Source organism: Sphaeramia orbicularis, chromosome 22 (assembly GCF_902148855.1).
Source record: "Sphaeramia orbicularis chromosome 22, fSphaOr1.1, whole genome shotgun sequence".
Taxonomy (NCBI): Eukaryota; Metazoa; Chordata; class Actinopteri; order Kurtiformes; family Apogonidae; genus Sphaeramia; species Sphaeramia orbicularis.
In genome coordinates this window covers 26237607-26251037 of record NC_043978.1, presented here as the reverse complement: position 1 = coordinate 26251037, position 13431 = coordinate 26237607, and the positions used below count along the sequence as shown (strand labels likewise).

At 33.3% G+C, this 13431-nt stretch overlaps 2 protein-coding genes across 3 annotated transcripts in view; one reads left to right on the top strand and one right to left on the bottom strand.

Moving 5' to 3' along the window:
• The window catches only part of rps6ka1 (ribosomal protein S6 kinase a, polypeptide 1), a 160371-nt gene extending 150455 nt beyond the window's left edge, over positions 1-9916 (bottom strand). Inside the window, 1 exon segment of the mRNA XM_030127076.1 lies at positions 9750-9916. Coding sequence (XP_029982936.1) covers positions 9750-9884 — 135 coding nt within the window. The 5' untranslated portion in view covers positions 9885-9916.
• Positions 9815-13431, top strand: part of cnksr1 (connector enhancer of kinase suppressor of Ras 1) — a 99622-nt gene continuing 96005 nt past the window's right edge. For both annotated transcript variants that reach the window (XM_030127075.1, XM_030127074.1), the window contains exon 1: positions 9815-9934. In XM_030127075.1, the coding sequence (XP_029982935.1) occupies positions 9883-9934 (52 nt within the window). In that variant the 5' untranslated portion in view covers positions 9815-9882. The remainder of the gene's footprint in view (positions 9935-13431) is intronic.

Here is a 13431-nt window from a genome sequence, read left to right as displayed (position 1 = left end):
GCTTTGCATAAGGCAGGAATTTTAATGCTTTTGTAAATCATTTTTGACGTCTTCCATCATCTTTTTCAGCTGCTATAAATCAAAACTTTGCCCTACGACCTGAAAACTCAGACAAACACTTAAAGTAAATCAAAACTATGCAGTGAAATCAAACACTTAACTTAAAGACAAAGTAAAAAATGACATACAAGTGGTGCCAGGCACAACAAACCCCACCCCTCACACATATTGTAGCACATTTTGGCTTTTTACCTCCGCCAAGGAGGTTATGTTTTCATTGGGGTTTGTCTGTTTGTTTGTTTATCTGTCTGTTAGCAAGATAACTCAAAAAGTTCTGGAAGGATTTTGACGAAATTTCCATGAAACGTTGATACTGGCACAAGGAACAAATGATTGGGGGGGGGGGGGGGGGGGGGGGGGCTGATCTGTCTTGGCGGAGGTCTGGGCTCTCCGAGCACTTTTCTAGTTCCAGCTGATGTCATCATATATATGCACGTGCTGATGTCATCATATCAGTTGCCTCTATATATGTACCAAGTTTGAAGTAAATTGAAACAAAATGGATGTTTTCATACAGATTTGAAATTTCACTCATTAAAAGTAAGTGGGAGGAAAAAAAAATTTAAAAATTCATAAAAATTTGAACTTTCACCTACTCTTCCCAAAATGTAATGACAGTGGCAATCTATAAACCTAATTTGGTATGAATTCAACCAATAGTTTTGCTGTTACTGACATTTGAAATTTGGCCCATTGTAAGTAAATGGGGGAAAAAAAAGATTTTAAAAATTCATAAAAAATTTGAACTTTGACCAACTTTTCCCAAACTGTAACCACATCAATTTTGGGTCACTGGCAATCTATAAAACCAATTTGGTATGAAGTCAACCAATAGTTTTACTGCTACATACATTTGAAATTTCACACATTATAAGTAAATGAAAAAAAAAAAAAAAGAATTTAAAAATTCATAAAGAATTTGAACTTTCACCTAGTGTTCCCAAAATGTAATCAGATCTATTCTGGGTCACTGGCAATCTATAATTTCAATTTGGTATGAATGCAACCTATAGTTTTGCTATTAACAAACAAACAAACAAACAAACTGAACCAAAAACAATACCCCAAAGTAAAAATAAAGACTTCAGCTATAAAGTCTATAATAACTCTGTTCCCAAAGGCAAACCATGCATGTATATAAATACTATATATGTAGTAAATAACTTCACAAATGGAAGCATTAATCTGCTTATTGGCACAGATGGTGATAAATACTAATGGACACTGCGTATCCAGTAATAACATGCACTTCATGCTGTAAATACTATACTTTATTCTTATTCCACTTTGTATTCAATACACAGAATGCATTATGTAACAGAGTAGGCACTTTGACTTTGATAATAATTCCGTCTAAGCTCCATCCATGAGGACACATCTGCAGCACAAGGATCAACTGGTTCAACTGCACCATTGGACAAATTAATTAGCTGCTCAACAGCAGAGCACGGCTGATTTTTTTTTTGTTCACTGCTGGCAGAGAAGATGACATTGTACTGAGTTAAAATGCACTTCAGCTCTGAGCCATAGAGAAATCAGGAATAAATTGTGTTATTGTAATTCAAACATCAGTGGATTTATCATCTGTCACAGCCAGAGCGGGCTGCACGTGGACTACGCAGGATAACATTGATTAGTCATTAAATAAAAAGACAAAGGGGAGAGTGTGATGTAAAACTCATTTTTCTATTGTTGGGTAAGTGCAGCCTGGTAGTACTTTTTTTTCCACAAATAATGCATTTTGCTGTAACAGCTCCTAATGCTGAAACTGCTGAGGCCAAACACTTATGACTAATGGGTGTGCTGTCAAGTACAAACTGCATGTTGGGACTTGAATTAGAAGCTGAGGTATTTGAGGTGGGTAAAAAAAAAAAAAAAAAAAACAGGAAAAAGAGACCATCTTGCTATAAAAACCACCGCAGCCCAAACAAGGCTACAGTAACACAGCATCCAGTCAGTGGGTTTCACACAATGATGGATCACAACTTTGATATTTGTACATAAAACACAGCAAAACAGCAGCGTCAGCTTTTATTACCACTTCGTCACCAAGCGCTGCAGGCTTTGGCATGAAACACTGAGTAAGATTAACTGCAAATTTTACAGTCCATTAGTTTTCCAGTATCTCAGTTCAACTATTTTCTGCTTAAACTTTTAGAGATTGTTGTGGCCTAATAGAAGATTAGCAGTGATGCATCCTTAATAATAAGCAGACATTATTTCCACTATTTAGAAAAAAGCATTTCATTGGTGTAAAGATGCTATGACAAACCCCACTGCACAGTAGTTAGTAACAAAAATGACAAAAATGACAAAAGAAACACACATATTCAATTGAATAGATTATTTTTATAGTTATATTAGCATTGTTTTAATCACTTGTGAAGATTAACCCTATAACGCCAAATGTATCACATTTGATACATGAGTTTTGAAGCCCTCTATGATCAGTGTGATTTTTTTTTTTTCTTGAAAAACCTGATGTATACAATTAGATACATGCAATACACGGATAATCCACCAGGGGGGAGGAATTCATTTACCAGAGGCCTTTCCAGTGACACTACAAGACTGTCATGAATGAGGAAGGAGGCAGAACTTTGACAATTTTGTAAAGGAATTACTGATTTGTTAGACATGTTTGTGTTTTATTATTATTATTATTATTATTATTATTATTATTATTATTATTATTATTTATTTATTTATTTATTATTATTATTAATAATAATAATAATAATAATAATAATAATAATAATAATAATAATAATAATAATAATAATACATCACACTAATATAGCACTTGTTTGGACACTCAAAGACACTTCACAAACAAACAAAACAAAAAGAACAGAGAGAGAAAAAAAAGAGGCTCAAGAAAATGTAAGTTTGAACATGTGGGTTTTGAATAGTGATTTGAAGTTTTGTATTGATATATATATATATATATATATATATATATATATATATATATATATATATATATATATATATATATATATATATATATGTGTGTGTGTGTGTGTGTATGTATGTATATACACACACACACACACACACACAGACACACACACACACACTATAACATTATGGCCTTTCCCCTTCCCCCTTCCCCCTTCCCCCCTCCCTCTGCCTCCTTCTCTTTGTTGAAAGTGATTAACAGCAGGGGGTGCCAGATATTCAAAGGGCAGCACTTGGACTATAGCCTTTTCATGTGGCCTTGCCCTTTACATCTGGGTTCAGCATCAGGTTAGTTATGACCTGCAGTTTGTGGAAATGTATAAGCGATTTCATACAAAACAAAAGAGAGATTTCCTGTAATTCTTATCAAAATCCCTTGAGGAGTCACAGAGATGAACCTCAATGCATGTTTATCGCTGTTGTGCAGAATTCTATCTGCAAACATTTCTTGAATGTGCATGAAAATCACTGACTGGATGGAAGCGCAATGTATTGTCATTGCAATAAGAGAGCACAGACTCGCATAGTGATGTGTTCTTAACCCTTTAACCCCTGAGACATTATTCCAGGTCAATGTTCTGCTGTGAGTTTGCATCAGTTTCAGTGTCTTAAAGCTGCTGTGAGTATGTGTTTCTGTTCCTTTTCTTCAGTGGTTTTGTTTTACTGTGTGTTTTAGGGTCAAAACAGGGTGAAATAACAGAGAAAGACAAAGAGAGGAATTACAGTATGACCGTTTTTTACTAAATAAGGCACTCAGAATGGACATCAATAAGAGATTTAGGATGTTGAACATAAACTGTGAACTGGAACACACTGAACAACAACAAGGATTTGAATATTGGTTCAGTAGCTTTTGTTTTGAAGCTCTTTTTTTTCCTAAATCAGTTAATCTGCTTTTTGACACCTGTTTGAACTTCAAAACTCAGTAAAAACACAGGAAAATCAAAGCAAACAACAGTGAAAACAAAAAAAACACAAGGAAAATGATGTAAAAAAAAACAAAACAAAAAACAAAAAACAGCTCAAAGCACACTGAACCAAAACATTAGTATTACCATCAAGTGATTGACATAACTTTTTTTGGATTTTCAGATCTCATTTATTTATTTATTTATTTATTTATTTATTTATTTTCTCCTCTGACAGAGATTTTAACTGTAATTGTAGATTATAATAAGACCATCAACTGATTAAACACAAATATTTGATGGAAGTCTACTGTTTAGCATCCTAGTGTTTAGCATCTGTTTACCAACAGTCTCTCAGCTCCACCCTTTGGTCCATATATGGTCACATTTACCCATAAAGACTCAGTTTTACTTTTGTACAACAATGTAAAAAAAAAAAAAGTCTATTTTTATAGCGACTCACTGGGGCTGCACTGAGCATGCTCAGACGTCTAAAGATAGAAAGAAAACGGTCTATTCTATCAGCTTGTTTTGAAAATTTTCTTATAGAGCAAACAGTTGAATTTTCATGAATATTTAAAATTAATCGCACATTCAGAGTGCTCACCATAGACACATCAGGGGTTAAAGGGTTAAAGGAGATCAGAGCACATATTTCCATCCGTATTAGGTATTTACCCCCTGCTGTGGAACATAACTTCTGAAGGACAGAAGCCATACTTTCATTTCATGCTATTTACGCTACATTCCATACGCGTTTCCCTCATAGTCCACATCATATCTGTTACAGCTCTATTTCAGCGTAGGGGTGGTTTGTTTATGTCAACAGTTACAGTTGTATTGAATTGAATTGAATTGCTCTTTATTGTCATTTGACAGCACAGAGTACAGCAGCTGACAGCAGTTGTTGTATAATGATAAATCTGCTTAACATTCCACATATTAGTGTTTTTCTGACTATCTTCTTTTAATGCTTGTGGATGATTCTACATATAGTATAGAGTTAAAGCTGGATTTACTTGACCGCTTCTTTGTTATAACTACCCTGAGTTAAACAAACAGCCCTTTAATTTCCTAGTGAATCCATTAAAATGATCATTGTTTCCAATTTCATACAATACATATATTTATGTGGAAAAAAATAAATAATTCATGAATGCTTTTTCCCAGTAGCATCCTTTGCATTTTGATATAATTATGTAGACTTTAAATAATTCAGTGAGCACAAATATTTTCCAGAAATATGGGACATTAATAAAATATTGTTTGAGATAGGGCACTGTTTTCTCATGCTGTATTGAGCCTGGATGTCTGCACAGTAGAAAAGGGTCAAAAAAGAAATGTTTCCAGAAAATTCCTCAGAGAGAAGCCGAACCAGTGGACTTGGGAAAGAGGATTAGGTCTGCTGGTCGGTACAAAAAGAGCAAGTTGTTTTCCTTTTTAACCCTTGTGACAGCCGACATTATTGTTGTTATTGGATTTGTTTCATATTTCTAATTAGCACAGTATATTACAGGTAGTGAATAATTTGGGAATTAAATAACTAGTGAAATGTGTGCATTTTTGTGAATAAATGTTTAACATTTAAAAAATAAATAAAATAAATAAAATAAATAAATAAAATGCAATGTTCAATGCCTTGCAATGTTTGTCTGATTCTTTCTATGCTAACCATAGCTAGCACTGCACACTGTTGCTGCTGTAGAGGAGCAGAATAGTAAAATCAGCCATGTCTCATTTCGCATACATTATTAGTATTATTTGTTTATTTTATGGAGGTGACTTTACTCACTTTCACAACAAACTTTTCATGCTTATTTGACTTGTTTTTGTTTGTTTGGTTTTTTTTTGTTTTGTTTTTTTTTTTAGAAAATAATTGCCTGTTTGGGGGGGGGGGGGGGGGGTGTTAATTATCTCCATGAAAGAAACACAGATATATTAGACTTAAAGCAATAAGTATGCTATACTTCTTCTGCTGTGTTTCTTACATCCATGTGTAACATAGCACCATCTTTTGACCACAGCACATAGCATGAAGTCTATCCATTCAACATCTGTTTAAGGGTCAAAACACGGTATTCGAAATCTCTCTGATGGGACATTTTAGAGAAAATTTGACAGATTAATGTTGCTAAATGACCCACATTTTTACTTTTAAATTCATTTTTGCTTTAGTTGGACCATAAGGGATTATCCAAAAAGAGGAGCTGCTTTATGTTGAAATAAATTTAGGAATGGCAATCAATTAAAGTTCGCTCTCTGATGGGACATTACTGTGTTTTGACCCTCATGGAGATTTTTTTAAATTCTTTTTCAGATGTTCACCTCAAATTTTAACATTCACTGTTTTATGGATAAACAGGAATGAGCAAGCCTAAGGGAAAATTTGAAATCTGTATCCTCCTGAGACCCAGAGAAGTAAAGGTTTGGGGGTTTTATATTAAATAATTACCTTGATTGGAAATAGCATGATGCAACTTTTTTTTTTTTGTTTTGGATACATTTTTAATAAAAAAAAAAAAAAAATTATGGTATGTCATTTGCAGTGAACTTTTTTTTTTAAGTAAAGCTGTGAAATTCTTGTCCCCTACATAGGACAAAAATGCACTGCTGGGTCTCCAGAGGGTATATATGCCGTTATTATGGATGTTAGAAATACAATAAGCCTATATATACATGACCAAACTCCAACACAAAATTCACTAATATGCAGAAACACAAGTACATCCTACAAATAGGACAAGAACTGCAGCTAAAAACTGAACCAATGTGGAAATATCTTAAAGTGTAATACCACTGATGACCACTAAGGGCATTTAAACACCAGGAGCATTTTTTCATGTCATTAATTCACACATCAATAATGTTTAAGACATGAGTACGTTTACACAGGGAGTGAATATTTCACAGCCAAAAAGTGATGTATTAATTTTTCACAAGATCGATTTTTTCAAGCTATTGTAGAGCAGATAAAAGCATCGATCAATCATTTGTGTGAAATGGGTGTCATGTGACAACAATGATGGTCAGACCTATTGATTTGTATCCACATTTACTTTAGTAAAGAAAAAAAAGAAAAAAAAATAATGACATGAAGGACAACATGTGGAGCAGTATTGACCATCAGGACAGTAGGAGTTAGCATAACATGAAGGTCATAGTGTTTTTGTGTGTGTTTTCTAATGTGGATAGTGGATGGAGAACCAGAGGAACAGAGGATCTGGATCAGACAGACGGACCACAGACAAGGCTTCAGGAAACGCTGAATCCATTACAGAGCTGTTGAACAGCCTGGCACGAATATATCAGAATCTTTTATCAGACAAGTGTCATAACTGTCACCAACTCACATCACTGCCAGCGTGCATTGGCTTTGACAACCCTTTAGTGTGGATTTTCACCCCTGATGTGTAAAGACCTCTGTACTGAACCTCTCTGTATAAGCCAGGGGTGTCAAACTCATTTTAGTTCAGGGGCCATATTCAGCTAAATTTGATCTGCAGTGGGCCGAACCAGAAAAATAATAACATAATAACCTATAAATAATGACAACTCCCAATTTTTGTCTTTGTTTTAGTGTAAAAAAAAACCCCATTAAAATATGAAAATACTTACTTTTATAAACTATCCAAAAAACAAAAAAAAAAAACCCTGAAAAAAATGACATTTAAATTAAAAAACATAAGAAAATATAGTGCAATTTTAACAATATTATTCCTCAACTTCTCATTTCTCCATGTGCATTATGGATCAGATCTACAAAGACACTAAACATTGAGGAACAGGCAGAAAAATTGTTAAAATCGGGTTTAATTTTCTTTAGACATTTCAGGTTGTTCATATTTGTTCAGGTTATTCACATTTTAGTGTTACAGGATGGTCTGTAAATGTAAATATTTTCATAATTTAATGTTATTTTTTGCACTAAAACAAAGAAAAAAAAATTAAGTTGTTCATTCTAGATTTTTTTGGCTTAATTCAAGATTTTTTTTTTTTATTTAATCAAAGATTTTTTTTCGCTTAATTGAAGATTTTTTTTTACTTAATTGAAGATTTTTTTTTTTGCTTAATTGAAGATTTTTATTTTTTACTAAATTGAAGATTTTTTTTTGGCTTAATTCAAGTTTTTTTTTTTTTTTTTTACTTAATTGAAGATTTTTTTTTTTTTTTTGGCTTAATTCATGATTTTTTTTTTTTACTTAATTGAAGATTTTTTTTTTTTTTTTGGCTCAATTCATGATTTTTTTTTTTACTTAATTGAAGATTTTTTTGGCTTAATTCAAGATTTTTTTGCTAAATTTGAGATTTTTTTTGGCTGAATTGAAGATTTTTTTTTTACTTAATTGAAGATTTTTTTTGGCTTAATTGAAGTTTTGCTTTTTTTTTTTGTCTTAATTCAAGATTTTTTCCTTAATTCAAGCTAAATTTTTTTTTGCCTAATTCAATTCAAGACTGTGGAATTTTTGCACTTGGCAAAAACATCGCAGGGGCTGAAATGGACCCTTTTGCGGGACACATTTGGCCCACAGGTCAAATGTTTGACACCCCTGGTATAAGCAGTGTTTTTCAACCTTGGGGTCACGACCCTGTATGGAGTCACCTGGAATTCAAATGGGGTCGCCTTACATTTCTAGTAACTGATGAAAAAAAAAATACTAATAAAACATTTTTTTAATGATTCAATATATTACGGAAGCGTGTTGCATTCACACAAAAAATTAAATTCGGTTCTGTTTTTCTGAATTAACAAGATAATTATCTTAATTACGAGAAAAAATAAGTAAAAAAAAAAAAATTGGCGCTGTTTTTCTGAATTTATGAGAAACTGTTTCCTGAAAAAAATTTTTTTGCTGTGTTTTTCTGAGTTTATGAGATATTGTTTTCTGGAAAAAAAATTGCTCTGTTCTTCTGAGTTTACGAGATACTGTTTCCTGAAAAAAATTAAATTGGGCTCTGTTTCTCTGTGTCAGTGGGACAGTGGTCCCTGATCCAGGCAGGAGCTCCTTCTACCTGTGCTGCTGAAAAGCCTTCAGGGGAGCGTGAAGTTTTTTCCATTCTCGAAATTGGTTCCGTTTACAGATCATGGAACTAGTTTTGTTTACAAAACTCAGAACCAAGCTGTGCTCCAACCTCCAAGCCCCGCTTCACGCATGGATCAAGCCCTCCAAGTGCAGCGGTGTGGAAGCCGGACAGGAGCCAGCACTCGGAGCCTGTAGCCCGGCTTCCTGACAGGACACGACGTGGTGATGGGAGTTGGCATTAATGAAGTCAAATAAAATGACATTCACCAGCATTAACGAAAATATAAACAGCAGAAGAGTGCAAATGTGTATTCATTTATTTGTCGGACCCGATTGGACCCTTGGGCGGGCCAGATTTGGCCCCCGGGCCGCATGTTTGACACCTGTGTTGTAGTGTGACTGGAAAGGCCTGTGGTGTTACAAAGTTGTTGGGGTTGAGGGGGGGTCTGGAGATTTTTCATCCTCCAAAGGGGGGCCCGACAATAAAAGACTGAGAAGCACTGAACTATAGTAATGTCACAGGTGAAATAAACCATTTAAGCCCATTTCTGACAAACACACAAATTGGTTTTGTTGGTGAACAAACTGGAGGTTCCTTCTGGAGTGGCGGTACTGTGTATGAAAATCAAAGGCAGAGGGAAGTTATGAAGCCTTAAAGCTGCAGTGCCTGCACATACACACACATACACACACTATTCCAACAGGTAGGAGTGGGTAAAGGGGGTGGGGGGGGTGGAGGTGCAGGAGGGAGGGGTCTCTGCTCCTGTGCGCGCCTGACAGTTCCGCACTATTGGCTCACCTGTACCTGTACGAAGGAGTGCCATTCGTCCAAATCCGGATCGGTGCCTTTCCCTTCCTCCTGCAGCCCAGACAGGTAGAAGTCTGCGAGGAGAGCTGGGAAGTGAACCAGCGACTGCAGCAGGACTCCCAGCATGGAGCCGATCACGTCCTGGAGCGAGGACCGAGTCAGTGAGTGGCTCCAAGGTGAGGACCATTACGCATTACGCATTAGGTACTACTGTGGGTTTGGTTTTTTCTGTCTGTCTGTCGTCTCCTGTCTCGCCCTGACCGCCTCTTCTGCTACTTCGGGCTTCGGACACTGAGACAGAAATAGAAGCGCACAACAAATCCTCTTGGAAGTGAAAGGTGGAGGTGGAATGAGGAAGTGGCCTGCGCTCCAAGCCTGGGTCTGAGCACTGTCAACAACTCAGCTACTACACGAGCTGTTAGGGTTCCAGGAAACACTGTGGGTTACTCTGACCATCGATTCAATCCTTCTTTACTTAAAGATTCACCTTAAAAACAATACAGATGCCTTTAGGTTTCTTTGAACTGCCCCTTGTACACACAGACTATAAAGAGCAGGGATTAATGCTTCCGTGTGTTCCAGAGGGAAAGAGAACATACATGTGCACCTTTAACACTTGGATTTGGCACCAGGTTTCATTATTTTCTATGTTATAAACAAGCCTGTTTATGTACTTGGATGAATATGATTATTATGATTATGATTATTATGATTATTATTATTATTATTATTAGTAGTAGTAGTAGTAGTAGTAGTAGTAGTATTTATTATGTATTTATTTTTTAAATTATCATTATTTATTATTATTATTATTATTATTATTAGTAGTAGTAGTAGTAGTAGTAGTAGTAGTAGTAGTATTTATTAATGTATTTATTTTTTAAATTATCATTATTTGTTATTATTATTATTATTATTATTATTATTAGTAGTAGTAGTAGTAGTAGTAGTAGTAGTAGTAGTAGGAGTATTTATTTATGTATTTATTTTTTATATTATCATTATTTATTATCATCCTTATTATTATTATTATTATTATTATTATTATTATTATTAGTAGTAGTAGTAGTAGTAGTAGTATTTAGTTATGTATTTATTTATTTTTAATTATTATTATTATTATTATTATTATTATTATTATTATTATTATTAGTAGTAGTAGTAGTAGTAGTAGTGTTAGTATTTCTGTATTTATTTTTTAAATTATCATTATTTATTATCATCATCATCATTATTATTATTATTATTATTATTGTTGTTGTTGTTGTTGTTGTTGTTGTTAGTAGTAGTAGTAGTAGTAGTAGTAGTAAAAGTACAATTTATTTATGTGTTTATTTTTTAAATTGTCATTATTTGTTAGTATTGTTATTATTATTATTATTATTATTATTATTATTATTATTATTTATTTTATTCTTTTAAATTATTTCTTCTTCTTCTTCTTCTTCTTCTTCTTATTATTATTATTATTATTATTATTATTATTATTATTATTATCTTATTCTGTATTATTGCTCTGTTTACTGTTTAGTCTCACTATTTGTGCTGTTTGGTTTAAAAAAAAAAATCATACTCTTTTTCATACACTGTTGCCCACAGAATTGTAATAATTTTCTCATCAGACACATTACGCCTTTTATTGTTATTTATCCACATCAGTAGTCACCTTTGACCAGGTATAATGATTACATACTGACTCCCATTTATCGTTTTATCTAGAATATAGGTGTCAAATTCATGTTTATTAAGGGGCCACATACAGCCTAATATGGTAATAAAGTGGGCCAGATTAGTAAAATAATATAAATAACATGATAAGACCTTATAAATAATGTTTTTTCTGTGTTTTTGAGTGAAAAAAATCTGTCATGGAAATGTTTACATCTAGTAACATTTAGTAACAGGCAGTATATTGACGAAATTCCACATACTTTCACGTTGTTCATATCTGTTCAGGTCATTCACATTGTTTGTTAATGGCAAGTCTATAAATGTAAACATTTTTCTGTAATTTTACTTTTACTCTAAAACAAAGAAAATTTTTGTGGTTTTCATCATTTATTGTTTATTATTTTAGTTTATTACTGACTCAGGGCCGCTACAAACCAATTGGAGTTTATGTGTTTATCACATTTTAATTGTATTTTATTGTATTTTTAATCTATTTTGCACTGTAAAGCACTCTCTGTCTGAAAAGTGCTATATAAATAAAATTTACTTACTTACTTATTATTATCATAGTATTTTACTGGTCTGATCCACTTTAGATTGCATTGACCTAAAATGATTTTAACATCTTTGATTGTTCATATCTTCAGTGTAAGTTTTGCATTTTACATAATTATCCCACAGGCTGGATTGGACCCTTTGGTGGGCCGGATTTGGCCCCAGGGCCGCATATCTGACACCTGTGATCTAGATTAAATCCCAGTGTCACAATCTTTTCATGTATATGTGTATATTTAAGGTTGATTCACCTTCAGAATCAGAACCTTTCACCGAAAAAGACAAAAAAAAGACCTTGAACAGAGAAATATAACAACAAAACCAGTTGTCAGGAATTCCTGTCGGACATCATGACATGGTGTGTAGTGTGTAGTGTGTGTTGCATGTCATGTAAATATTAAACTTTTTGAATTTATTTATTTATTTTACCAGTTTTTGTTTGTAAATATCCTCTTTCTACAAAAATATCTCAACATCCGGATTTGGGATGTCTACATTAAACCAGTTTCTAACAGCTTTCTTACATATAACAGAAATAACTGAGTGAACAAACAAATAAGGGTCATTTTACACTAAATTCAACACCTAAATCATGTTTTCTTCACATACTTTAAGTTGTATTTCTCTTCTGTAAAAATCATAAACAAATAGAGCTGTAATGATTAATCACTATTAAATGAATCACTAACTATTCTGATCATCAGTCAGTTTGAGCGACTAAGAAAAACGTGTTAATTCCAGTGACTGCAGCTTCTTAAATTTGAATATTTTCTGGTTTCTTTCACCCTCTTTGACACTAAACTGATTATCTTTGGATTGTGGACCAAACAGTGCATCTGAGGATGACATGTTGGATTTTTTTTCCTAGTATTTTCTGAAAGGGTAACGACCAAACCATTAATTGAGAAAATAATGTATAGATTTATCGATAATGACGACAGTTGTCGAAAATTAAAACATAGAAATAGAGTAGAAAGCAAGAAAGACAGAAAGGCAGAATATTATACATCTGTTTTTACCTTTTTTTTTCTTTTTTTTTTTTTACAGCAAAATGGCAACTAAAATCATGGCTCATATGCAAATTACAGTATCTGTGAAAATAATCTCAGTGTGAATGATGTTCTCATTTATTTACTTGTTATTATGTTTGGTTATTTAGTTACTTTTCCATATTGATCAGCCCTTATGAATGATAGAAATAATCAAAAAAGAGACAAATGCATGAGAAAGCATTTGCTAGTAAACACACAACTAAAAAAGCTGTTTTAATTTCTTATTTATTGTTTTATCTATTTTGTTTTCATGTTTGGAAAACCTAAAATTTGCAAAACAAGTCTAGTGTTGGATAATTATGTCCAAAAAACAACTTAAATTCCAGTGCTTCTGCAGATCATGGCATTTATATTTCATAGGTTACATGACATAATCATATTTTTGTTGGTATGTT